At 38.1% G+C, this 25,626-nt stretch overlaps 1 protein-coding gene across 1 annotated transcript in view; it reads right to left on the bottom strand.

Annotated features, from left to right (window-relative positions):
- Positions 1-1,830: 1,830 nt before the first annotated feature.
- PARD3B (par-3 family cell polarity regulator beta) overlaps positions 1,831-25,626 on the bottom strand; it is a 2,091,605-nt gene continuing 2,067,809 nt past the window's right edge. Inside the window, 1 exon segment of the mRNA XM_029606318.1 lies at positions 1,831-6,853. Within this exon segment, the coding sequence (XP_029462178.1) occupies positions 6,502-6,853 (352 nt within the window). The 3' untranslated portion in view covers positions 1,831-6,501.

The raw sequence follows: 25,626 nt of genomic DNA, 5'->3' as shown, positions 1-25,626 counted from the left end.
AGGCTTGGTCTGACCAAGTATGGCAATTTCTTATGTTCTTAACTTTACCTCTAATGCGTTAGAAATCATTATGAATAGCCCTGATGGATGCAGTGGAAATTTAAGGCGTCTTGTGATATAAAGGATATTTATGTGGCGTTCCACAACAATGAAGATATACATATGTAAAAATACATGCAATGCAAGGCAAGAAATTGTAGTATTGCATCTTATAAACCCACTGGCCTGTAGAAGATATCTCATAATTTACTACTGCTATAGTTCCTGAGATACCACAAGAATGAGTGGAATAGTGCTTTCTAATTTCATTATGATCTATGTAAAGCCACTAGGCTTCACCACAGGATATGAGGAACATTCCAGTAATTTGATGTTCAGGGGGTGTTAGTAGTTTTGGTAACTGATAGGAGAGTCCATCCCCCAAAAGGGTGGGGGTCAGTAGTGAGAAGTTATGGGTTGGAGACGTTTTCCATGAAGTGAGGAGGAGATAGCTAAGGGGCTATGCTATTTAGAAGTCCAAGGAAGGAAGGACAGCTGCCTTTTTCATCCTTTAGGAGAGGGATGTTCTTATCTGTTCTGGTGAGGCATGCAATCCAGAAAGTTCTGATCCCAGGTCTCGAAGAGAGGGAATTATCTTGATTACATGTAATAGCAAGGATATTTGAAACACAAAATGGCTAAATTACCTCATGTAATTAACACAAAACCCACATCCACCTAATCATGAGGAAAAACATATTTAAAAAAATATGGGAGTCAGTATCAGAAAAGAGGTGCTCTTCTCAATACGATCTCCAGGCTCTTGCCCGCAATGGGCTACAACCAGCATCATAAACGAGGTGAAGTTGAGGTACCGCAGTGGGTTGAAAAAAATAGAGCAATTGCAAAAGAACATGTTGGCGAAATGGAAGTGAAAGGATAAGTGATTTCAGTAGAAGTAATTTCAATAAAATTGTTAAAAATAATATAGTTAGGTTTGGGAAGAAGTAAATGACGTGAACCTAGTGCTTGTTTATGATGCTGGTTGTAGCCCATTGCGGGCAAGAGCCTGGAGATTGTATTGAGAAGAGCACTTCTATTCTGATACTGACTCCCATATTTCTTAAGTATGTTTTTCCTCATGATTAGCTGGGTGTGAGTTTTATGTAATAGCAAGATACATAAGATCTGATCTGAAGGGAGAAAAGGAATTTCCCAGTGTCAGAGGGTTCTGAGGAAGGACATTTGGAGGACATGTAATCTGCACTGGACAATTGTATTGGAAACATGGAGAATATAAGAATATACAAATAAAATAAAGAGAGATCCCAAAATCCTGCTTAAATTTTCAAGCATGGATCCTGGTATTTGTGACCAAAAACTACAGTTTTTTTAATTTTCCTGGACTATAAAACTTTTATTCCTGCTTTACTGTACTACTGGACTGTTATTTTTGGATTCAGTAAAACTACTGTTTGTTTTGGAACACAACTCCTGGTGTATGGATTGGTCAGACAGAGTCATCCCTTGGATCTTCAAACTGGCCTGCCCCCTGTTAGCAGAATATGTGATCTCACATGCTGCAACGAATTTGACAGTGCTCAGAAATTTCTGGGGTGTGGTCCCCAATGAAGTTGATGTGGGGAAGAGTTACATCCATGCTCCGGTTTTCCTTTTGTACTAGCAGCTATCATTTTAATGGTAACTACAAAATTGTTATTCATTTACAGTGTCATCTTTATTGGCTTCAAATTTCTAAATTTGTCCTTCACAGTGATGGTCAGCAATTCTCTAAACCCTCATCTAAAGTCAGACATAACCAGTATACATATAAGACACTCACAAAACAGCTGTGCTTGATGTTTTTATTACAATATAAAAAAGAACAGGTGAATTTTATATACTAGTATTTAACAAAAGAATTAATGTTTTATGTAGTATAAAAAAAAACTTTCAATTTTATATTGTCATTCTTCCCCTATTCAGCATGATTTCATGAGATTTTTTTTTTCAAAATGTATACAAACATACCCATGCATCATAAAAAATATGAAATACTAGAAAAGTGGTTTCAAAGCAAATTGTTCTGTTTGTATATTATAGTGGTAAACAGCATCCTATTCACTGCAAAATGAGCTACAATCTTCTCTCAGCTATAATCAAGTGCCCAGACAAGAAGAATGAGCCTACATGATTCAATCCCTAAATAGTCTTGGAAGACCAAATTCTAATGAGATGGTAGCATCTCATTATTTATGTATGTATATTAAATTAGACAGATCATGTTATTTCTGTACATTAATCATGTGGCTTGCATGACTGACACTTGGATTAATTTGTCTTATGTTCTTCTTTTTGCAAACAGATCATACATGGTGTCTTTTTGATACTGATAATCCAAAAATAATCTACAACCACCTGCCCATATAAGAAAACCGATTCAGTTCATGACTGGAATGTTCTCTACTGGGCTGAAACAAAGTTAAGGGTGTACTGGTAATGGGAATACTTTGAAGTAACATTGTTGAAAGAAAATTCATATAAAAAATAGAGGAATAAGTTGAGTTTCCATTCAAGGCCTTTTCCATATTTATTTTCAACAAACTCTAGCTAGATGCCACAATGCCGGTACATATTTTTCCAAGATGTAATACTAGTAACACGATTTATTTTTTCAAACATGTACTTGAAAGCAACTCTACAAAATGTCACAGAACTATCATACATTTGTCTCTAAATATATTTGGCCATCTAGGCCCTTACTATTGTAAATTCATATTTTGACAATGAAAAACTGTACCAGCAAACTTCAGTCCAAGGAATGGATTAAATTATGGTATAGCTGATGAGCATATGAAAAAAATACAGAAAGCCAATGATGTCAGATCTGAAAAAGCATTGGGGGATAAGCATTCGGTAGGTGCAGGTTATTTTTATAACAAAAATATGATTTTATAATTGAAGTGGAGGGACTAGGGACAAGTAAAAATAGACAATATTTGAAAGTGAAAACTGATTTCAATCTGCAAGGACTGATCATTAATTTGGTCCAGCATGAGGAATCTATTAAGAAAACAGTGTTCATGTTATGTGGTATATGGATTGCTTCAATAATGTATTTTAGACCAAGTACTTTATATTGGAAACTGTTATTTCAGTATGCAACATAATGGTATTTTATTTAATTTTCAACATTTTTATTTAAACTACATATTTGCTCTAATAAATTTCCAGCATATCCAAAAAGACTGCAATGTCGAAGGTCTTCATAAGATTTCCAAAGAAGTGAAAACATATTGCATCAGGTCTACCCTCACCAAACAGTGTCACCGAAGCAAATGTGAACTGTTAAACAGGTTTAAAAGGGCAGTATAGGAAGACCACAGAGTTCTACAAATGTAAAGCAGCAGCTGTTTCCCTGCTGATATTCTTTCATCCTGTCCCCTAAGTACAATGAACAAGGAAGCAATGTCCTGATAGAACTTTGGTGGGGTGATGTATAGGGCAGTAGGTGAACTACAAAATTGCTCTGAATTAAGGTCTGGCTTGATAACAATTACTTCAAAAACAGTTCTTTTACAACTATAGCAAATGAATCATAAGGATTTATGTTAATAAAGTAAGCAATTTTAGATTTTGGAAGAGGCCTTCACTATCACGGTGGCCACAATGTCATATTTTAATGTGTGACTTAATATAGTACATATCTACAGTTTCAGAAATGCAAGTGCCTAATACATGTCGGCTTCAGTTATGTGCACTGTGCACCATATTTTATGAGGCCAGAAGCAGTAGTTCATGTAAGCTTAAAATATTCTAACAGGAAACTGGTATTCATTCCCAGCCCTTGAGGGCCACCAATAGGGTTGGGTTTTCAGAATAACCCCAAGGACTATGCACAAGAGAGATTTGCATACAATGCAGGCAGTGCGCATGCAAATTCATGGCATGAAGATTCATTAGGGATATCCTGAAAACCAGGTCTATTTCTGGTCCTCGAGGACTGGGAGGGAATACCACCATAATAGGAACTTGACTTGTGCGTGTGCTAATATTGCTAACCAATACTATACATTGTTGTCCTTTAAAAAGGGTATATGCCCTATGATCTAAGCTGCTCTAGGTTTCTTAGCGAAGTCCATACTGCTGAGGGGTTGGGTTAGGATAGAGATACTCATGTATTTGTGTTAGTATTCGATTTGGAATGGTCCAATAACTTCCCAATTTGACTCTGCTCTGGAACGCATGATAATCTTTCAGAGTATGACAGCCAATTTAAGATATATCTTAAGTTATTTATTATAAGAGTTTCCCCCTTCTTAAAAATATAAATACAGAGTTTTTGGCAATAAGTATTTTGTGCTACTTAGCAGCCTGATATAGCTGCATAGCTGGAGTTCATTTTAGCGCTGAAATTTTTGGGGACCTTAACATGAAATGCTTCTTTGAAGTTTGTGGAATGTATATCTATGCTAACAAAACGTAATGGACAGTACACGTCATGTTACTGAATACAGCATGTGATAAGTAAGCCACTTAAAGAGGACATTTACCCTTGCTCGTCTCTATAGATAACTAATTGTACTGAAGCATTAATCACCAATAAAAATAAAAGATACATACTAGGTAAATGCATGATGTGATAAGCGCATTAAACAATTAAACACAACTGGTTACTTGCATTGCTAGAAGAAATCTGATGAACAGAAATTGGACTAATAGAGGTCATGTAGAGAGATCTGGATTCAAGTCCCACTCCCTAGGTGGGTAAAGACTAAGGATATTGCAGAGACAGCATTTAGAGCCCCTGGGGAAGGAGTCACGGTCATTACACAACAGTGACACTTACTGGGTCCCATGAATTTCAGGGGTCTGGAAGGATCCTTGGTTCATGATCCCCCCTATCGCCATCCAAGGACTGTTGATGTAATGACCGGACTAAAATAAGTTGAGAGAGGATATAAAATAAGGCAAAAATCCCCAGTTACTTGCAGATAAAGTCTTCTGGCATCAGGATCCCAATCTTAGGTTCTGACTGAGCTAGAAGACTGCTTGGTCAAAAAAAAAAAAAAAGAAATAAATTGGGCCAATAGAACTAAAATGCACAAATAGTCACTAGGAAGTTGACTCAAAGTAACAGCCCACATAGCATGGAACATATAAGCCTATTTTGTCAGTAATACCTGACTCAGATCCACTCAAAGGTCACCACTATTCTGCCTCAGCTGCTGTACTGAAAAAGCTTGCTAAAGAAGTAACAGGACAAGATGCTGTGTACCAGTGCTTTGCATGGAAGTTGTCTCAACATTATATTATATTATATATATATATATATATATATATATATGCACAAGCACATTTCTTCTTCTTATGGTCTGTTGGTATACTAACTCTTACCACACAGCGAGCTAGTCTATGCATGGCAGCTGCTCTAACCGCAGGGTTCAAGGACATAAAAGGATAGGGATACTTCTCTCTATAGAACAGACTAAAATTATATAAACAAAATGAAGATTCCTGGAAACGAATAACAAAGCAAAGCAGAAGGAAAACAGAAAATTAAGAAATATGAAACAACCAAAACGTAAGGCTCTTGATATATACTGCATGCTGCTGAATTCTGGCTCCCATTTCTAGTGAGAAGCCTAACAGCAGCCTTCTGTTTACAGAAAGGCTGGACTGCACTGTCTATCTATCCTCCCCCACTGTACATTTATTTCTAATAGGGCTCCAGGGATACGGACACTGTGTAGACCACTCCGGATTCACAATGCAAATTCTGAGATAGCACATCTATGAGGCAGTGCAGGAGCACTGAACTTTTCTACTAGCACTCCTCCTCCTTCCCACAACCCAGTTAAAGAGTTTTACTTCAGTTGGAAAATTTTGGACAGATGGCAAATAACAAGGCATTCTTAGCTGTCAGTACTTTTTAACTTTTTAAATCATACTACTAGCGCAATAAGAGCACTGCATGTGGCAGAAGATAGAGTAAAATCTTTGCTGTTTAGTTTTTTGTTTTTTTTTTCCATTTTTATGCCTGAGTGAAATATGTCTGGTGAAGAAAGCTATAGGTAACTTCAATGAGAATCCTTTTACCACATCCTGTAGGAACCTGCCATACCTAGGTATGGTCTAGATATTCTCCTTCAGGTTAGAGAAGCTGAATAGCCTGGACATGGAATAATGTACTGGTACAGAGAAATGACTTGATGATATTTGATAATTTCAGTAACTTCGGGTATCTTAAAGTCATCATGTTCACTATAATTTCTGACAACTTTAAATAATATTTTAATATTAGAAATATCTTTGCTTTTGTGTGTGCACGTATAGGGCAAACAGTACCCTCCTTCCTTGTCTTTTGATATAATTCTAGAGCTGAGAAATTAGCTTTAAATGTACTCAGTAAGCATGGCAATCAGTTCACGTGGCATTCATATAAGACGATACTCTAATTTCGGTTTCAAAATGGAGTAAAACATTCTGCAAATCTAGTCCATTGTAGAGTAAAACTCTAGGCTATACAGCTGCAGTCATAGGGTTTTTCTGTCTTGGATCTTGGGATCTAAACTGATACTGATCTGGATTGGTTCCTCGATGTCCTGTTCTTCCAACCTCACTGGAGTTTGGGGCTCTGTGTGGTTGAGGAGGTGAAGGTGGAACATCCTGACGGAGGGGTCCCTTAGGTTGAGATGATGGAGAATAATACTGAGGATATCGGTATTCTGCTACTTTCATATCTTGAGGATGTGCATAGGTGCCTGCAGAAAGGTGACCGGCAGGCTGCATTCCAGGGTAATATGGGAGTTCTCTCTCTTTGTATATCACTCGAGGTCCGGCAAAGTACTCCACTGGTTCTGGAGGCACATGTCTAAGGAGAAAATAAACAATATTTTTTTTAACATTTTGACTGAAATAATATCATTTAAGTTCTTTATTACAGTAATTAGTACAGGTAATTTAGAACTGGAGAGGACACTTCAATATTATTCTACCAGTGAAAACCTTAATATTGTTTTAAGTGAGACATTATGGAGTGGCTTAATGTACTGTACACCACAAATCAATGGAGATTTTCAACTCCTCATGTAATAATGCCAAGCCTCTATTCCATTTGCCTCTACAGAATACAAGCCTGTACAAATGTGCAGCTACCTAACTGTTTATCTGATCAGAAAATAACAAGATAGCACCAGTTTTCAAAATATGAAAGACCTTATAAGCCTTTCATAATATTTCCTCATTCTTGCTGTAATGTCGATGTTAAAGCCGAAAGTTTATAGTCCTTTGAGGACCCTCCACATTTATATGATCTTATGAGTGTGACCCACACTACAATGACAAACTAAATTAGTAGAAAAACTCACGGATATTCCTACACCGAGTCAATGCTCCGGTGGAGCGCACTGTTAACCTGCATTTGGATGCGTGTTTTCGACGTGCTAGCTTTACCCCTTATTCAGTAAGGGGTAATAGTGTGTCGAAAACGTGCATCCAACCCCCCCGAGACTAATAGTGCCTGCAACATGTAAATACATGTTGATGGCCCTATTAGTCATTCCTACGCGATACAGTAAGTAAAATGTGCAGCCAAGCTGCACATTTTACTTTAAGAAATTAGCGCTTACCCAAAGGTAAGCATTAATTTCTGCCGGGGAAGTGCACAGAAAAGCAGTAAAAACTGCTTTTCTGTGCACCCTCCGACTTAATCTTATGGCGATATTAAATCAGAGGTCCCAAAAGTTTAAAAAACTTTAAAAAAAAAAAATAATTTAAAATCAGCCCGCAGCTTGCGGGTTGAAAACTGGACGCTCAATTTTGCTGGCATCCGGTTTCCGAACCCGTGGCTGTCAGCGGGCTCGAGAACTGATGCCGGCAAAATTGAGCGTCGGCTGTCAAACCTGCTGACAGCCTTCGCTCCTGTCCAAAAAGAGGCGCTAGGGACGTGCTAGTGTCCCTAGTGCCTCTTTTTACCACGGGCCCTAATTTAAATATTTTGTTTACTGTATCGCGCGCACAGGACACTGGCCTGGGCGCTCGCCCACCCTCCCGCGAACTTTACTGTATCGGCCTGTTAGCTGGATAAGTAGCACTTTTTGAGACTTATCCTACTATGTGACAGCTACTAAACACCGCTTCTTAGTGAATAAGTCAGAACTTATTCGGCTAAGTTGCTCTGAACAGCTAAATGAATATATAATACAATAAATACACATATGTTTACCAATCCTTACAGAGCAAGGAGTCCCGCATGGATCCTCACTTTCTCCCACCCTTTTCAATATCTACCTTCTCCCTCTCTGCCACCTACTCTCAAACCTCAAGCTTACCCATTACCTCTATGCAGACGACATACAAATCCTTCTCCCGATTACAGAATCCCTTCAAAAAACTATCACATACTGGAACGAATGCCTACAGCCTATTAAAGACTTACTCTCAAGCCTCAACCTAGTATTGAATGCCAATAAAACCGAAATGCTCATTGTCTCTCAGGATCCCCTCACAATCTTTTCTAGCCTCTCTCCTCCAAACGTAAATAACATGTTCTCACCTGACGTCAGAGACCTTGGAGCATGGCTTGACAATCATCTAAACCTAAAAAAGTTCGTAAACAATACCACAAAGGACTGCTTTTACAAACTGCAAGTCCTCAAAAAACTCAAATCCCTCCTTTACTTCTCCGATTTCAGGCTAGTACTACAATCCATCATATTATCTAAGCTCGACTATTGCAACTCCCTGCTACTAGGTCTACCTACCAACACCATCAAACCATTACAGATGGTACAGAATTCTGCTGCTAGAATTCTAACAAGCACCAACAGAAAAGATCATATCACCCCAATCCTTCGTAACCTACATTGGCTTCCCATTAAACAAAGGATACTCTATAAGGTACTCACTATCATCCACAAAGAGATAAACAATCTAGCTCCCATCACGTTAAGCGCCCAACTACAACCGCACACATCTTCTAGACCAATTAGAAGTGCTTACAGAGGAACACTGCATGCCCCGCAAGTAAAATCATCATTGAGCAAACGAGCGCTATCTTCAACAGGCCCCCACCAGTGGAACTCGCTCCCCCCTGATCTAAGACTACAACCCAATCATCAAGAGTTTAAAAAAAGATTGAAGACTTTTCTTTTCCAACAAGCCTTCCCTGACTCAATTCAACAGAAACGGAAAGACTTCCTAAATATGAGACATCCCCTATTTATGGACACCGCACCAAGTCCCTCTTTCAGGACTCTGCAACTGGACAACAAGCTTTGAGCTCAAAAATTCATTTTACTTTATTATATATATTTTGCATTGTTTATATGCCATTATTCTACTTTAATTAGTTAAACTGTATAGATTATATCATATAATATAATTTTTATTTATTACTATGTTAAACTATAATATTTATTTATCACTATGTTTAATATGTTAATTGTCATCTAGTTATATTGTTCCATCGGTTCTACTGTTTTATGTAAAGCCCCTCTCTCTGTTGGGCAGTTTTTCGTTTTCGTTTTATGTAAACCGGAGTGATTTGTAGTCTCTACAAGAATTTCGGTATATAAAAATTAAAAATAAATAAAATAAATAAAAATTCTATTCTAAAATAATTTGCACAAAGATTTTATCTGCAACATGTAAGTAGGACTTACCCATATAAATTCCTATTTACACATGTAAATTATCAAATTTTCTAACATATGCACATCGAGGAAATTAATCTGTTCTCCAATTTCATCAGTTCACCCAGTTCATCTCCAACTCACCAAGACACCCCATTTCACCCAGATTTCCTACCCAGCCAATAATACAGTATAAACACATTTGATAGCACTTATGCATGATAATTAGCAAGTGTAAAAATATACAAGTAGCCAGGACCATTTTATCCATAAGGCAAATGGGGCAATAGAACAGGCATTGATATAGTGAACTTCAAAAGATGTTGAGCAAACATAATCAGTAGATCGAATCAGATGGCTCAAATTGGTATAACATCAAGAGAATCTTCTATTAGATGCAAGCAGAACATTAGCATAATGCCCCCACCCCAATATAAGTGGAATAGAGGCACCTTAAAGCAAGTCTGAATTTAGAAAACTTTCATATAGTGTAGCTAATGTTTTAAAAAGATATTGTAAGAATGGAATAGAACCTGCTGACTTAAATAAAAGCTTGCATGGAATAAGAAAAGTAACCCTTCCCTTGTACAATCTACTGTTCCTTGTTTATGCTCACTACACCCATAGTATACTATCCTGTCTCCTGCAGCTGACACTAGGATTCCTTAGGGCACTTTCAATCTGCTAAAGGCAATAGAAAGGTAACTGGAAGAGTTCTTCTATTAGAGGTTGGACACCTTCCTGGTTAACTGATATTTATACAATGTCACAAAACTTTAAAAAATTCAAATATTTTGCTTGTCCTGCCAAAACCTGAACCCATACAGTTTTAAGAGGTCCCGATTCTTGCAAACACATTTCCTCCAAATCACCAGTCCAATAGAAAAATGGAAAAAGTGTCAAACTAAAATTGAATTCCTTCTTTGAAAAACATCCTGTAGAACCTCTAAGGCATTTGTTTTCTTTTAGTGGACCATCATATAGTGTATCAGCCTCAGCTTATGTTAGTAAAGGTTCAAAGTTCTAATCATTCGTCCATATATAAGTCTGAGGTCAATATTCAAAACTAAACATTTACACAGATAACTTGAAGTTAGATGGATAACTTTAATAACCTGGAGTTAAATGGCTTTGAATATTGACCTATCTTTTATATAAATGTCTCTTATGCAAACAAAATCTCATGTAACTTAAAGGTTCACAATTTTTGGTTCTTTATTCTTTATTAATTCAGCCCTTGTTCATAATTCCAGCATGGGATCATGTTTCAATTAAATCTACATCGGGGGAGCCAAAAAAAAAATGCGAGGCAACACACTGGCAGAAGGAGTCCGTCTTATGCATTTATACTGTATGGTGTTCATTCCTGTTGCGGCTTGTATACTCCCAGGTCCATGGTGTTTGAGGAAAGAACATGAAGAGATGGTTTATGCTTTAGTTCTTTGGTAAGTTTTTTCTTTCATAGAATGAGGCTGGCGGACAGTGAAGGATGTAGGATAATGCATTATTTAGAGTTGTGAAGATTTCAACGAGGACGGTGTTAGAACAGTAAGACGCATGATAGTGCGATGGTGATTGGTGTTTAAGATCGGTGTTTTATTACATCAACAAGGTAGTGGGTTTAAAACACTTTTTAGAATTAAGATAGCGTTTAGTATGATTAGTACCTTAATGCTATGTAGTTTGTTTTTCAGTGAGTATCAAGTTGGATTGAAGTGGCAATGCTGTTATCTTGTGAAATATCGTTTGTGGTGGAACAGCTGTAACAAACAGTATTTTGGAGATTGTTAAGCCCCTGAAGAAGCCCCTTTTGGGGTGAAACAAGGGCCCTTGTCGGGCAAAGGCCAAAATGATTGAATTGAGTTGAGATGTAGTCAACTAGATCCACAGAAGTTGGGAAATTGAATGCATATATTTATTTTGTATGTAGAGGATTGCATTGCTTACTGTAAATGAGCTGAATTCAATATGTTCTGAATTGATATATGTCTCATTGATTCTAACTACGTTTAAGAGTGAGGGATTATTTTAGCATGACGTGTTATAAGTGTGAATGGGTATGTGTGTGAATGAGTATGTATGAGATTGTAATTGTATAGTTGTTTACATGGGGTGTGGTTTGTTTAAAGGAAAATTAGTATATGTATGGACATTATAATATTGACAATGGTGTTCATGTATAAGATTTTATAAGGATTGTACTCTAAGATTTGCATAATTTTGTATCTTGTTTGTAATAAAAATTTGTATCTAATAACTTTGGTTTGGGATTAAATTGATATCCCTGCTCATGCTGGATGAATACCGGCATTCATACTTAATCAAACTGCCTATTTACAGAATTTGTCTGATTGGCTATCCTTCTGTTTAAAATGTGTTTTACTTGTCTCTCTTCAGCCACTGTGTTGCCTAAAATGTTTCCGACTTCTCCTGATGCAGATACTATTGAAACATGGTCCCGTGTCAGGCTGAAGGACAAGGGCTGAATGAATAAAGAATACAGAATCAAAGATTGTGTACGCTGAAGTTATATTTTATTTGCACAAGAAAAATTTAAATAAAAAGACAGACTTTTTACTGGATGACATCAGTGACAAATGGACTGATGATTAGAACTTTAAACCATAACTAATATAAATGGAGGCTGGCTCACTGTATGATGGTCCATTAAAAAGACAACATTTGGCTTAGAGGTTTTATTGGATTTTTTCAAGGAAGGATTTCTGCTATGGTTTGAAATATATTTTCTCATCATTAGGCTCATGTATTTAAGCTAAAGCTCAACTAGTTAACTGCAGTAAATGACTAAAGCAACTACCACAACTAACTACTACAACTGTTAGACTAATATTTATTTATTCTAGCATCTAAAATAATGTCATGTTATTAGAATTTCATCATTTCACAACCTCTGTCATAAAGCAAAGTATAAAAATGAGTCAGTTGCAGTTGCCCTTTGAAGTACACAATTTTAATCCAATGCAGTTTTAATTTGCATTGCCTCCTTCCCACTATCTCAAAATGCTTTATAGCTGTCAATATGATCTGTCAAAAACAATGAATAGATATAAATGCAAAGCTATATTAGGGAATCCATTAACTTAGAAGGACGAGGCTAAGCTATGAGTGATTAAATTAATAAACGTGATCTTGCCTCCAGTCAGTTTATGCTTTTCAGCTATGCTTATAAATGCAGTGTCAACATTTTTATAGACAGAGGGTTAACCAGGTAATACAGCAAGAATAAAATTATGGTATAAAATAGTCAGTTCTACAATGACTACTAGAAACAATATACACAGGTTACCAGAAATGGATGAGTCAACCTCTTCCAGATCCTGCAGCAAGGGCAGAACCAGTTCTGTCTGAAGGGCATTGCCTTCCTAACTAGATCTAATAGGTGACCAAATTCACTCCCCCCCCCCCCCAGTTCATTTGTAACACAGCATATTTCTTACTAATCTTCAGAATATATCTGACATTTTTCTTTTTTGTATATATATATATTCTTCATAGTTTCCAACTGCAATGTCTCTTCACTAATACTGTTATGCCTCAGGCTTTTGGTTTATATAAAAGTCCTTATTAACATGTTTCCTGGTCTCAAACCTGTCTTCCTTATCCCTTTTATCTGCTTTGATTTTTTTTTTACATGGATTGAAATGCACCATGTGGTTTTCCTGTACTCATTTAGGCCCATTGAGTAAACCACTGGCATAGCTGGTGCATAAACATTATCTGCCTTAAATTGAATCTATAACAGTCCCCATGGAATTGCTTAGCACAAATGTTTCCTGTTTAAAATGGAAAAGAGAGAAAGGAAGAATTCCAGGCCTTGGACTTTTCGGACCCTGCACTCTCTGGGGACATCTTTCTTCTAAAACAGCATGTTATAAAAGACAGGCACTCCTGTTTTGTCTGAGAGGACCCTGACAGAGTGCTGATGGAAGTCCCTCTTCCAGATACATAAAATATATTCTTAGAGCCCAATTTTATAATAGCATGCTTAGGGCTGAAGTCCACATATACTTTTTACATGTGGACTTCAGGCCAAATTTTCAAAGCTAGCTTGCACACGTAAGCTTGTTTTGAAAATGAGCAGGACAGCACATACCTTTGCTTGGTATTCGTGCACGTTTACACTTGCTTGAGAGTAGGTGTAAATTTGATTATGTACTTTTACGCATAGGGTCTGTAACTTTGATACCGGCATGCGGGCGCACATGTATGCCTGTACACCGGCTCGCGCCAAAGGATGCGGCCATTTTATAACATATGTACATATATGCACACATGGTATATAATAGGCTGAATGCACGTATGTGTGTGCACAATTTTATATGGACGTGTGCATGTGTGCAGAAATCCCGCCTCTACCTTATAAGTGGGGGAATTTTATACGGGAAGTGTGCCGGCGCCATTGCTAGTTTTCCCAGTTCGTTCCCAGTTTGCTCAGTTAAGGGATAGGACTTCCAAACCCCCCTTAAGTTATTAGCCTCCCTTTCCCACTGTTAGGCCCAGCTCTAAAAACCCCGTCGACTAGCCTAGTTTTTTTTGTTTCATTACTTACATGCATGTGAATAAGGCTATTAGATATTTACTCCCAATGCAAAAAAAAAAAAAATGAGCGTCCAACAATCACATTTTTGTGCTCAGAAATTAACGCCTGCCTGCTGAACGCTCAGCATCCGCTTTCAGCATTTTTTTTCCCCCATCGGCCCCCCTATCGGCTTTACAGCCAGAGCAGACCAACTTGTCTCCCAGTGACTATAGCTGATGGGTGTGGAAGGAAAAATATATAATTGGGAGTTTTTTCCTGCTGGACAGATACCTTGGAAGGGAGTGGAGGCAGTGGCAAGAAATATTTTATTGTAGAGAGTGTGGGCTGGTGCACAGGTAACTACAAAAGCTCTTCAGCTGGTTTAACATGATCTTGCTTTTTTCATTGATATCAAGATCATTAAACGAAGAAAAACAAAATTCCTCAAAACACAGATCCTTTGGTTCTTTGCTTTGCCAAAATTGAAATATGCAAAAACCTACAATGTGTGGTTGTAAAAGCGGTATATAAACACCTTTAAACAAATAAATACATATAAATAAATAAATATGTCACAATAAATTCTTCCATCTGTAGAGATGTTTAAAACTATTTAGGGATCTGCAGGGGATTTTTTTGTTTTGATTCGTTTTCCAAATATTTGTATTCATTTTTTCAGTTTGTTGGCTTAATTTTTGTATTTATTTCAGAAAATAGTGCATGCTATTTACAAATAGCGGTCACTATTTTCCAAAATGAATGAAACAAAAAAAATTTGGGGATTTTGGGGATATTCTGTATTTGTTTCAAGTTAAAATGAACCAAAATGAAAATGCCCACTTTGATTCAGATTATCATTTGTTTTAAATCAATTGTAACTATAGATAGGAAAAGGGTGATTTGTTTTAAATCAATTGTACATCCCTAATAACTATAGATTGGAAAAGGGTGATTTGTGAACCTTCAAAATACTGAATATTTCGAGAAAATAACTATGAAAGCCTTTAACTGGGAAAAAGAGCTATAAAACCCAAATCATCAGGCATCATATTCACCAATGTGCAAAAATATGAGGATCCTGTATTAAAAAGTGTCATTGTATTCACAATGCTTTCAAAATGTGGATACAGTTACTCTCCAAAGGCAAGAGTCAAGATAATCACATGCCAAACAAATTAACGAAGAGTTTGTTAGAAATGCTATTGTCTCTTGCCTTTGAAGGGTAGTTTTATTCACATATTTAAAAATAATTGAATACAGTCCTCTTTTATTTTGGCTTCAATGAGTGAGATGCATAATGCTTTTGGTCTATTGTGAGCAATATAACAAAAGGAGATGTGGACATTTCATTCATTGAATCCAATTTTTAATAGTCTATATAATATCATCAAATATGCATGTAAGTGGGCCTTTTGAGATTATACTAGTATTAAATCAACAATGTGGTAGAAGCCACATAGTTTATTAAATACTGCAGGACCAATTTTCAAGGAGTTTAGGCTCCTAACCTTTGAAGTCTGGCTCGTAAATTAGCTCTTTTGAAAATTTACTAGGTTTGAGTCCCTAAATTTAAGCTCTTAGTTTCACTAGGCTCTTAAATTTAGGAGCCTAAAAAGTGGGACTCTACAGAGGTGGAGTTAGGGTAGGGGAACCAAGTTAGGAGCTTAGTACTGATTTTCAGAACTAGGCAACTAATTTAGGACCAGAAATCTAGGAAAATAAACAGAAGACCTAAATTTGGGGCCTATCTTTTAAGCCCCTAAATTTATTTCAATTTTCAGCTGGAAACTTAGGCACCTCAGATCGGCTGAAAATAGGTAACTAACTTAGGAACCTAATTTAAAGGCCTACATTTTGGAGCTCAGCTTTTTGAATATCTGCCCCTACATATTTATTAAATAATGTGGTGGGAGCCATATAGTTTATTAAATACTGCATAATTCTGCCCCACAAGCATGCATGTTTATTTGTTATGCAGGAAAATGCATGCTTTCTCTACCCATTTTATAAACTTACATGGATATATTTCATGAGTTTAATAATTATAACATGTGCATAATAAGGCAAAGTTATATATGGATGCTTGTCTATGAAGATGGTGGTCTGAGGTTGGACTTAGAGAAATGAATATCTGACTCTGGCAATAAAAACACCCAGATGGATTTGCTCATTAATTCCATGACATCTTCCTGAGCTGTGCTTTTGACAGACTAACTGTCCAGGTGGGGCAGACTTACACCGTTAAATCATGTAGATACGCATGTATCCGTGCAAGGCATTTTGTAACACACGGGGTGTTGAAGCGAGGCTAAAAGACAACACACAATAATGGAAGTGGACTTTCCCAACTATTAATTTGAGACAATCTCTGAGAGCTGGAATGATCTCTATACTTCATGCAGTCCCCTTTGGTCTAAAGAACACAGCCCACCCAGCAAGCAAGGGAAACCCTATCAAGTTTTCCTATCAGGCATTTGTAAAAAACTCACAAGCTTAGTATGAGAATGAGCCACTCCCACTTTTGGGAATCAGGAAGATATTGAAGAATCCTGCCCTTCTATCTGACAAACATGGTCCTCTAAGATGAAAGAATGGAACATTTCCTGACTCGAGAGGCCATCAAGGCAATTCTCGGTGGGTGATTTGGAGATGTACTGACTAAGTATATTCTCTCCCTCATAGTGCTGAGCTCCAGAATGTCTCAGGACACTCTGGATCAAAGTTTTACATAAACCTCAGCCTTCCCTTGACCAGACGTTTCTACAGCACTGACACCAGAATCTGGGCAGTGTTTCATCAATCCAGTCAAAGCGCCATGCCACGTTCTGGTTGGATTACAGCTGTAGCTCTTTGTGACTTTTGCTCCTCAATGCAAGAGCAAACAGTCTGTTGCTGACAGAGTTGAGAGGGCATGGATATCATTACTGTACCTCACCCGTGAGCCCATGGCTATACATTGGGACTGGAGTGGCAGTGGAGGGGTCATGCAGAGGCCTTATCACTGAGTTACCACTTCCTCAATCTAATACAAAAAGGGGCTGCGGCAGACAAAAAAGCAAACAGAATGTTGGGAATTATTAGGAAGTGAATGGTGAATAAAACGGAAAATGTCATAATGCCTCTGTATCACTCCATGGTGAGACCACACCTTGAATACTGTGTACAATTCTGGTCGCCACATCTCAAAAAGATATAGTTGCACTGGAGAAGGTACAGAGAAAGGCTACCAAAATGATAAAGGGGATGGTATTGGCGTTGCACGTTCATCTACTAAAATCCCCCCCTCCCACTTACATGCTCGAGATGGCATTTGTGCACATGTGCATTTCGATATAAAATTTCGATATAAAATTGTGCACGCATGTACACGCGGGTAGCTGATTTTATAACATGCGTGCATAAATGTGCGCATGTTATAAAATCTGCACATCCATATATGTGATCTGGCAAATGCACGCATGTATGCGCACATGCGTCATTTTGAAAGTTACCGCTTTAGGCTGCAAAAACCCAATGGAAAGGTACAGTATTGGGGCTGAAATTCTTTTAAGCACTACAGAAGAGCAGGATCTGGGGGCGATTATATCTGATGACCTTAAAATGGCCAGCAAAAGCCAGAAAGATGCTTGGCTGCATAGGGAGAGGAATGGTCAATAGAAAAAAGATGGCGACATTGCCCCTGTGTAGGGCCCTGGTGAAACCTCATTTGGAATATTCTGTACAGTTTTGGAGACTGTACCTTCAAAACGATATAAACCGGTTGGAATCGGTCCAGAGGGTAAAACGGTCAGTGGTCTTCATTCTAAAGCATATGGGGACAGACTTAAAGATCTAAACATGTATACCCTAGAGGAAAGGCAAGATAGAGGAGGTATGATAGAGACATTTAAATACCTCCAATGTTTCCATGCAGAGGAAGTGGGCCTTTTTCAAAGGAAAGGAGGCTGTAGAACAAGGAATCATGGAATGAGGGTGAAAGGGGGTAAAGCTTAGGAGTAATGTTAGGAAATATTAGAGAGAGTGAGTAGTGGATGTAAGGAACCGTCTCCCAGAGGAGGTGGTAGTGACAAAAACAGTATCTGAATTCAAGAAAGCACGGGATAATCATAAGGGATCTCTTTGGGAGTGAAGAGAATTGTAAAACTAGATTCGTTTGGTGGATGGGCGGACTAGATGGGCCATACGGTCTGTTGCTGCCTTCACGTTTCTAAGTTTCTATAAGAGAAAGAATATCAGTAAGGGACGACTGCACTTCTCAGCAGAAGGCTGATGTCTAGGACACATCACACCATCCACACACAAATTGTTTACGGGCAGAACTGGTGAAGGCACTTTCCTTCAACAATGTACAACTTAAAAAAAAAAAAAAGGCAGATAAGGTAAACTAATACAATCCCAGGTTCTCATGTAGCATGTGCCATAGGGAGAGAGAGCTGTTTTTAGTCTGAGAGCTGTATTTGGAATTCCTTCAGTGTCAGGTTTCTAGCTAACAGACCTTCATCTTTGGTTCAGGCACGACGGCGGTTAAATGGGATTAGCAGGAGACTCAGCAGGGTTTTTTTTTTCCATTTTATTAGATAGCTTTTTTTTCCAATAGGCTTTTAAGAACTAAAGAAAATAGCACTCAAACTATTTTTTCAGGAAAACAAAAATGAGATAATTCCAGTTCACATTTGATTTTGGTAGAAGGCCAGACAGGAAGAAGGGAAAACTTGCATTCTCTCAAAGGTTTGCAGACTTAAGGTATGCTTGTTTCTTGCTTCCTTTGGAGGAGTAAATTGTCTGCAAAACAATAATTTGTCTTTGTCGTGGTTAGATATATAGTAATGTGCCCTGTTACTCAGAGAAAACATATAATTGTCTGTGAGTTAAAAGGGCACCATCCTACTGCAGGTATGGAAAGGTAGCACGAAGGCCACTATTTCTAAATTAATCCGTCTCGAAGAGGAATATGGGAAAGACTCCAAAATAACACAAACTTACAAACTTATAATTCACACAATGTAACAAATTATAGTAAGTTTATATTAGATTGTACTCTTTACATTATTCATATTTACTGGTCCAAAATTATTTTGTGTGTGCCTCTATTTTTCTTTTTTGTATCCATCTAAAATACAAAATGCAGTTATTTGGGGCATAATTTTATAAGCCGTTTATCATATAAAACCTGGTTTTGTGTGTGTAAATGGCTGCCCTAAAATAACCTGGTTTCACATATACTTTTAGGCACACTCAGCAGAGGCTTTTTGGTGGCTGGCACAGGGGTGCAGTCAGCATTTAATGCACAAACGTTTTGATTTTACAACGTATATGCGTAAGAGTACAACATACACAATGTTTTCCAAAAAGAGAGGTGTAGCTTTATGCAAGTGAATGTGTGCATGTACTACCACTACTTTAACACTAATTCAATGTGTGCAGCGCTGTCCAAAAACATAGAAGAGAAGGTCCCTTCTCAGTAGAGTTTACAATTTAATCAAGACAAACATACAAGGCAAAAAAGACTTTAGGAGTTTCATTTATTAAGATGTAACCCTCCTGGGCTAATGTCCCATCACAGGACCCCAAAAACCACATCTCAAATAGGGTTTAAGCTAAGCTAGTAAAGTCCTCTGCTGATGTTAAGCCACATCTGATGTCCAAGATTCTCTTTCAGGGAGAAAATTATCTTCTAGGCCCTGTGCACTGTTTAAATCCTAATCAACCCTTAAAGTCTTTTGAACACAGCAGTAATAAACACATTGTTGTAAACAGCAGTAATGATTCTGAAAGCTGATTTGGTTTCCAACTTAACTTTTATTAATGATGGAAATTGATGAAAAGGTTACTTACAGTTCTTGTTATTTACAAATCCAGTTTTACACTTTAGATCTTCAATAAATTTGTGACCTTAAACTTCCAATAAATGTATTCTGTTGTCAAAGTCAATTATTTCTTTAGTCCTCTTACTGTCCAATCAATGAGGTAGTTTTTGAGCTTCCTCCCAATAACCAGTAAATAGAAGATATCCCAATTTAGACGTAGTAGTGCAGAGTTCCATTTTTTATACCTTTAATCCAGTTGTTCAATATACTCTTTTTTCTATTGTCTGTACCTCGATGGTACCTCCTCATTCCTCTCTTCAATCTCTTGGTGAGGCAAATGTGGATTTCACCTGACAGGTGCTACCACTCTTCTACTGTGCTCCAACCACTTTCTCCTCTTTCCCCAGAAACGAATGATAATTCATTCCGCCAAAGGGTTGCTGATGGTCCATTGGCCCCCCTCGCGGGGAAAGACACCACTCATCTGAAGAAACATAAGAACCGAACGCCTGGTCCCTGGGATAACTCAGGCAATTGATGCAAAAAAAAAGTCTTAAGAAAAGGGCAAACCAAAATAAGAGGGAGGAAGGGTGGAAAATGTACTCCTCCAAAACAAAAAGTCAATGTAAATCAGACAAAGGCATCCTTTCTTCTTCAAATTACCCAAGTCTAACCCTACAGATACAATAGTTCTTTCCTCTGACAATAAACAATGCTGAGAAAGTACAGAGGCAACTAAAAAATCCACACATTAAGATGGTGGCAGGGGTTTGTAGCGATAAACATGAAGAAAAGGATTGGTAAAAAAAAACTTTATTGGATCTTGCCCGACTCTGGAAGAGTTTCGCTCTTCTAGGAGCTGCCTCAGGGGCTATTGTAAAAAATTATAAAACACACATACATACATAAATATGTGTATAATCAAATAAGACATAAAATGCATGAATAAAAGAATGGAACATAAGACATATATACATACATTTTCAAATAAAACAAAATGATGTCTGTATAAAAATATCAATAAAAATATATAAAACATCACATGTATGTATTTTATTGATATTTGTATACAGACATAATTTTATGTTTTATTTGAAAATTTATAGTATATGTATGTATATATGTCTTATGTTCCATTATATTATTCATGTACTTTATGTCTTATTTGATTATACACATATTTATGTATTTATGTATGTATGTGTGTTTTATAATTTTTTACAATAGCCCCTGAGGCAGCTCCTAGAAGAGCGAAACTCGGCCAGAGTCTGGCACGATCCAATAAAGTCTTTTTTACCGATCCTTTTCTTCGTGTTTATCGCTGCTAGCCATCTTGGATCGGCTTCCGCTTTGTTTTTTGGCAGGGGTTTATATACTCTGGGAACTCACCATCTCAGTCTCCTATATGGGGGGAGCTAATAACCAACAATACTGCTATGTCTGCTCCCCCCTATTAAGATTAAACAATCCTCTTTAGTAAAAACCCATAACGTTCTCTACAATGAATATGGTTAAAAATTAATGAGCCTGTAAGCAGGACAATCAGGTGTTAAAATGTTTCAAAGCAGCTTCAGAAAGGTGAATTTTTTTTAGATGGGATTAAAAAAGACAAGAGAGGGAACTTGTGTGCACATGTTGAGGGGAACACACCTTTCTGCCTGCACTTCTGCATACATTTTCGGTGTGCAAAACTTACTGCCGATACAGTAAGGAGTTTTGTATGCAGAAAACACACATTTCCAATGGGAGCACTGCTTAGTGTGCTCACATGGAAATCCCAAGCAAATGAGGGCATTAAGCATTATTCCCCTCCCCAATGCAGAGAGACTGCATCTGGCCAGTGCACCTTTTATAGCGCTGGAAACTTAACTCCAGTCTAAAATAGTGCAATTCCTGCATGCTTGTTTTAATAAGGAGAACAATTGGAAGTGGAATTCCTTTTTCAAATTTACTAATTCCAGGCACTGAGACCAAGGCCAGAATTTGACTACTTCAGAATAATTGTAGTAATGGCACAATACCTATAAACTTCTGAAAAACAATCCATGTACAGACGATAAACCAAGCAATGAAAGACATATAATAAATAAATGGCATGTGAGGGATAATGCTCAAAACCTTAAGCTATCAGTGATATTTTTTACTGATTAGCCAGTAATATCAACATTGTCCTCATCCATTCATTGAAAATTACTTTTTTTTTTTTTTAATTTTAAATGCCATATTGTGCAAGTTAAACACACAGCCCATTGACTATAATCTATATGAGATTCTGATAAAAAGTATCTGAAATCATTCGGTGTTTGCTGGATTTTCAAAGGAACCAGACAACGGGCCGCGTTTCGAAAATAATAATTTCTTCATCAGGGGAAAGTGGATGTTATTCCTACATCACTGCAAAGAAAAACAGTTGCTGACCAACTGCACGGTGGCTTTCGTACCAGATGACTGTTCGATTTGACACAATACTTATAAGTGCAGAGCAGTTTAACTCTCAAGCTTCTGCTGCAGTGCCAGCTGAACAAACCCCTAACCGCCTTGTTTACCTCACCACGGACAGTTACAGTCGCTTGCCTGTGCTACGTTCTGTGCGATGCCCAGGTAAGCGGACGAAAGCAGGGAGAGAAGAAAAGTGAAGCCCTCCTGATTCAAACAAGCTGAAAAACAGTCCCTCTAATCACAGTAAGCCTCCGTTTTTCCAACCTGTACCAAGTTATTTTTAAAGCCAACGTATGTTGAGACTGCTATTTTCCCTTCTTCTGTGGTAAAAGGTAGCAGCCGCTGCCACTTATCCGGATAAGCATCAATATATCCAGCTATCTGGCAGCAGCAAGCTGCTGTCACTTAGCTGAAAAAAATCAGCACTTATCCGGGTATCTGGCGCGCTTGCTACTAGTTAGTCAGATAAATTCTGATGGACGTTACTCTGCCAACTTATCATCTCATCTCCCTCCTCCCTTTTGCTTCCAAACTACTTGAAGTTGTTGTTCATCACCACTGTCTTTGACTTTCTTATCCGGCTAACCAGTGATGACCCGTGCCAGATACCCAGATGAGTACCAACTTATCCTGCTGAGTGACAGCGGCTACCCGCTGCTAGATAGCCAGATAGATTGGTACTTATCCAGGTAAGTGGCAGCGGTGGCTGCTGCTGTTTACCCATAAAGAGCCCTAAAGATCTGACGATTAAGGAGCTGCAGACGAGATCAGGAGCCACTGGCTCACGAAAGGTCAGGTGCCCGGAGAAGAAGGGAAATTAGCAAGAATACTGGAACGCTTCCCCCCGCTTCCCTAAATTAAAATGCATTTGCTTAGCATTAGCTTACTGCATCAGGAGTTACAAAAAAAAAAAGTATCCCGAGAGTTAAAAATGCGCACTGGTTTCCAGCACACACGGGCAGATACAATAAAGCCGTGCGGAAAACGGGCGCTCAGTGTGAGTGCCCGCTTTCCTAACGCGCGCCCAGCCACCTCTCCTGGGCATGCAGCAGAATATTTAAATAAGGGGTCACGCTACCAAGGAGGCGTTAGGGACAAATGTGCGCCCCTAGCAACTCCTTGGCAGTGGGTGCCCAGGAGAGGCGGCTGTCAGGTTGCTATCAGTGGGTTAGGAAAACAGACGCACAATTTTACGAGCATCCGTTTTCCTAACCTTTGCACAGCCACGGGTGAGGATGCTCGTTAACCGAGTGTCCCTTTTCCTAACCTGACCGCCAGCACACTTTTGTTTATAATTTTTTTTTTTATTTGAAACCTTTTTGTTCCTCCGACTTAATATCGCCATGATATTAAGTTGGAGGATGTACAGAATAGTGGTATTTTCTGCTTTTCTGTACACTTTTTTGGGCTGCTCAGAAATTAGCGCTTGCTCTGGGCAGGCGCTAATTTCTGAATATAAAAATGTGTGGGTTGGGCGCACATTTTTTTTTTAGGATCTGGGGAGAAAAGCCATTAGCCTCATCAACATGCATTTGCATGTGATGAGTGCTATTAGTTTTGTGGGGAGTTGGTCGCGTGTCCAAAACCTGCATTTAACTGTGGGTTAAACAGTGCACTCAGCTGAGCGCACTGTATTGTATCAGCCTGACAGTTTTATAATGCTCAGATTATTGCATCAGCCTATAAAAGTGTGATGAGAGAGGCAAGAAGATAACCAAAACAGAAAATAGTCCCGAAATCCAGTGTCAAATGCAGCAGATAGGCCAAGGTGGATAAAGACTGAGTACATTTCTTTGGTTTTAGCCATGAAGAGGTCATTGGAGACTTTGCCAAGGGATATTTCTGTGGATTGTAGAGGGTGAAAACCAGATTGGAGTGGATCAAGAATGGCTTGAGTTGAAAGAAAGTCAAGACAGTGGGGGTGAACAACACGTTCAAGTAATTTGGAAGTAAAAGGGAGGAGGGAGATAGGACAGGTAAGGTCCAGTGAGGGTTTTTGTTTTTTAAACTTTACTTATATTGCATTTAAATATATAAACAAGATATCTTGTATAGAAGAGCTGAGAGGATCAAAGAAAAAATTATTCAAATTGAATCAAACTGAAAATTCTAAAAAAAAACCCAAAAAACCTCCTCTCATATTAAGGTAAATAGGGGATACCAGAACAAAGGAGTGTAATAAAAGGTAATATTTAGAAAGAAAACTGAGGACCAGCATTGCATTAACAACAAAGCCAAAACAACAGGCACTAGCCGCTATTAATTTGGGCATCCAAATAGGATCTTAATTGTGAAGGTTCAAAGTAAACATAACCTTCGCCGCTTCCCTCCTCCCGGTGCCTGTCATTCCAAATGTCATTCCAAATGTCATTTGAAATGACAGGTACCAGCGCACCCAGGTTACTGTACAGGCGCTGTATTAAGCGCCTATACAGTAAAATGGGTTGCGCGGGCCTAACCCTTCCCTATCGCTTCACAGCCGCGGCATGCATTTGCATGCGATTAGAAGAGAGTATCGGGGACTTAGTGAAGAGAACTGTGCGTGCGGGGAGGAAGGGTGCGCCTGACACTGCCGCACTGTTTCTACCGCGGCCTTACTGTATAGACCTGATAGTGATGGAACAGCAAACATGTACATGGATTCAATAAAATAAATTGTGCCCCCAAATGCCAAAACTTCAGAATGCATAGCCAAAAATTTTTTCCTGCGTTCTTGAGTTACCCTAGCAATATCAGGATAAAAGCAGATTTTTGGCCCATAAAATAAAGTGGTACTATTTCAAAAGAAAGGTTTCAAAATGGAGTCCCGAACTTGACCAACACAAAAGAAACCATAAGAGTGGCTCTCTTAGACACGAACTTCGCTAGATATTTCCAAAAGGAGTACTTCAGAAATATATCTTTTAAAGAGATCAATCAGGGAAATATAATTCAAAATGGGAAAAGTCAGAACCCTAAGGTTAAAAAAATCTTATTGAGTTCTCAGTATTTTCCAATTTCTTTTCCATGATTCATTTCACTCTGGCCCAAATTAGCTTGAATATTTTGTACCATGGTAACTTTCTGATCCAAATCATCTAATTTCTCTATAGGAGCAGAATTAGTAATCTCAAAGACTGAATACATTGATTAATGTCAGAAGTCACATCTACCAGAGACGAAATAGATTTTTCAAGCAGCGAAGGTTTTTGAGAAGTGGTGTGGTGCGATCACAGCATGCTTGACA

Source organism: Rhinatrema bivittatum, chromosome 6 (assembly GCF_901001135.1).
Source record: "Rhinatrema bivittatum chromosome 6, aRhiBiv1.1, whole genome shotgun sequence".
NCBI classification, from domain to species: Eukaryota; Metazoa; Chordata; class Amphibia; order Gymnophiona; family Rhinatrematidae; genus Rhinatrema; species Rhinatrema bivittatum.
The sequence above is the reverse complement of the archived record's forward strand: the minus strand, read 5'-3'. Positions and strand labels throughout refer to the sequence as shown.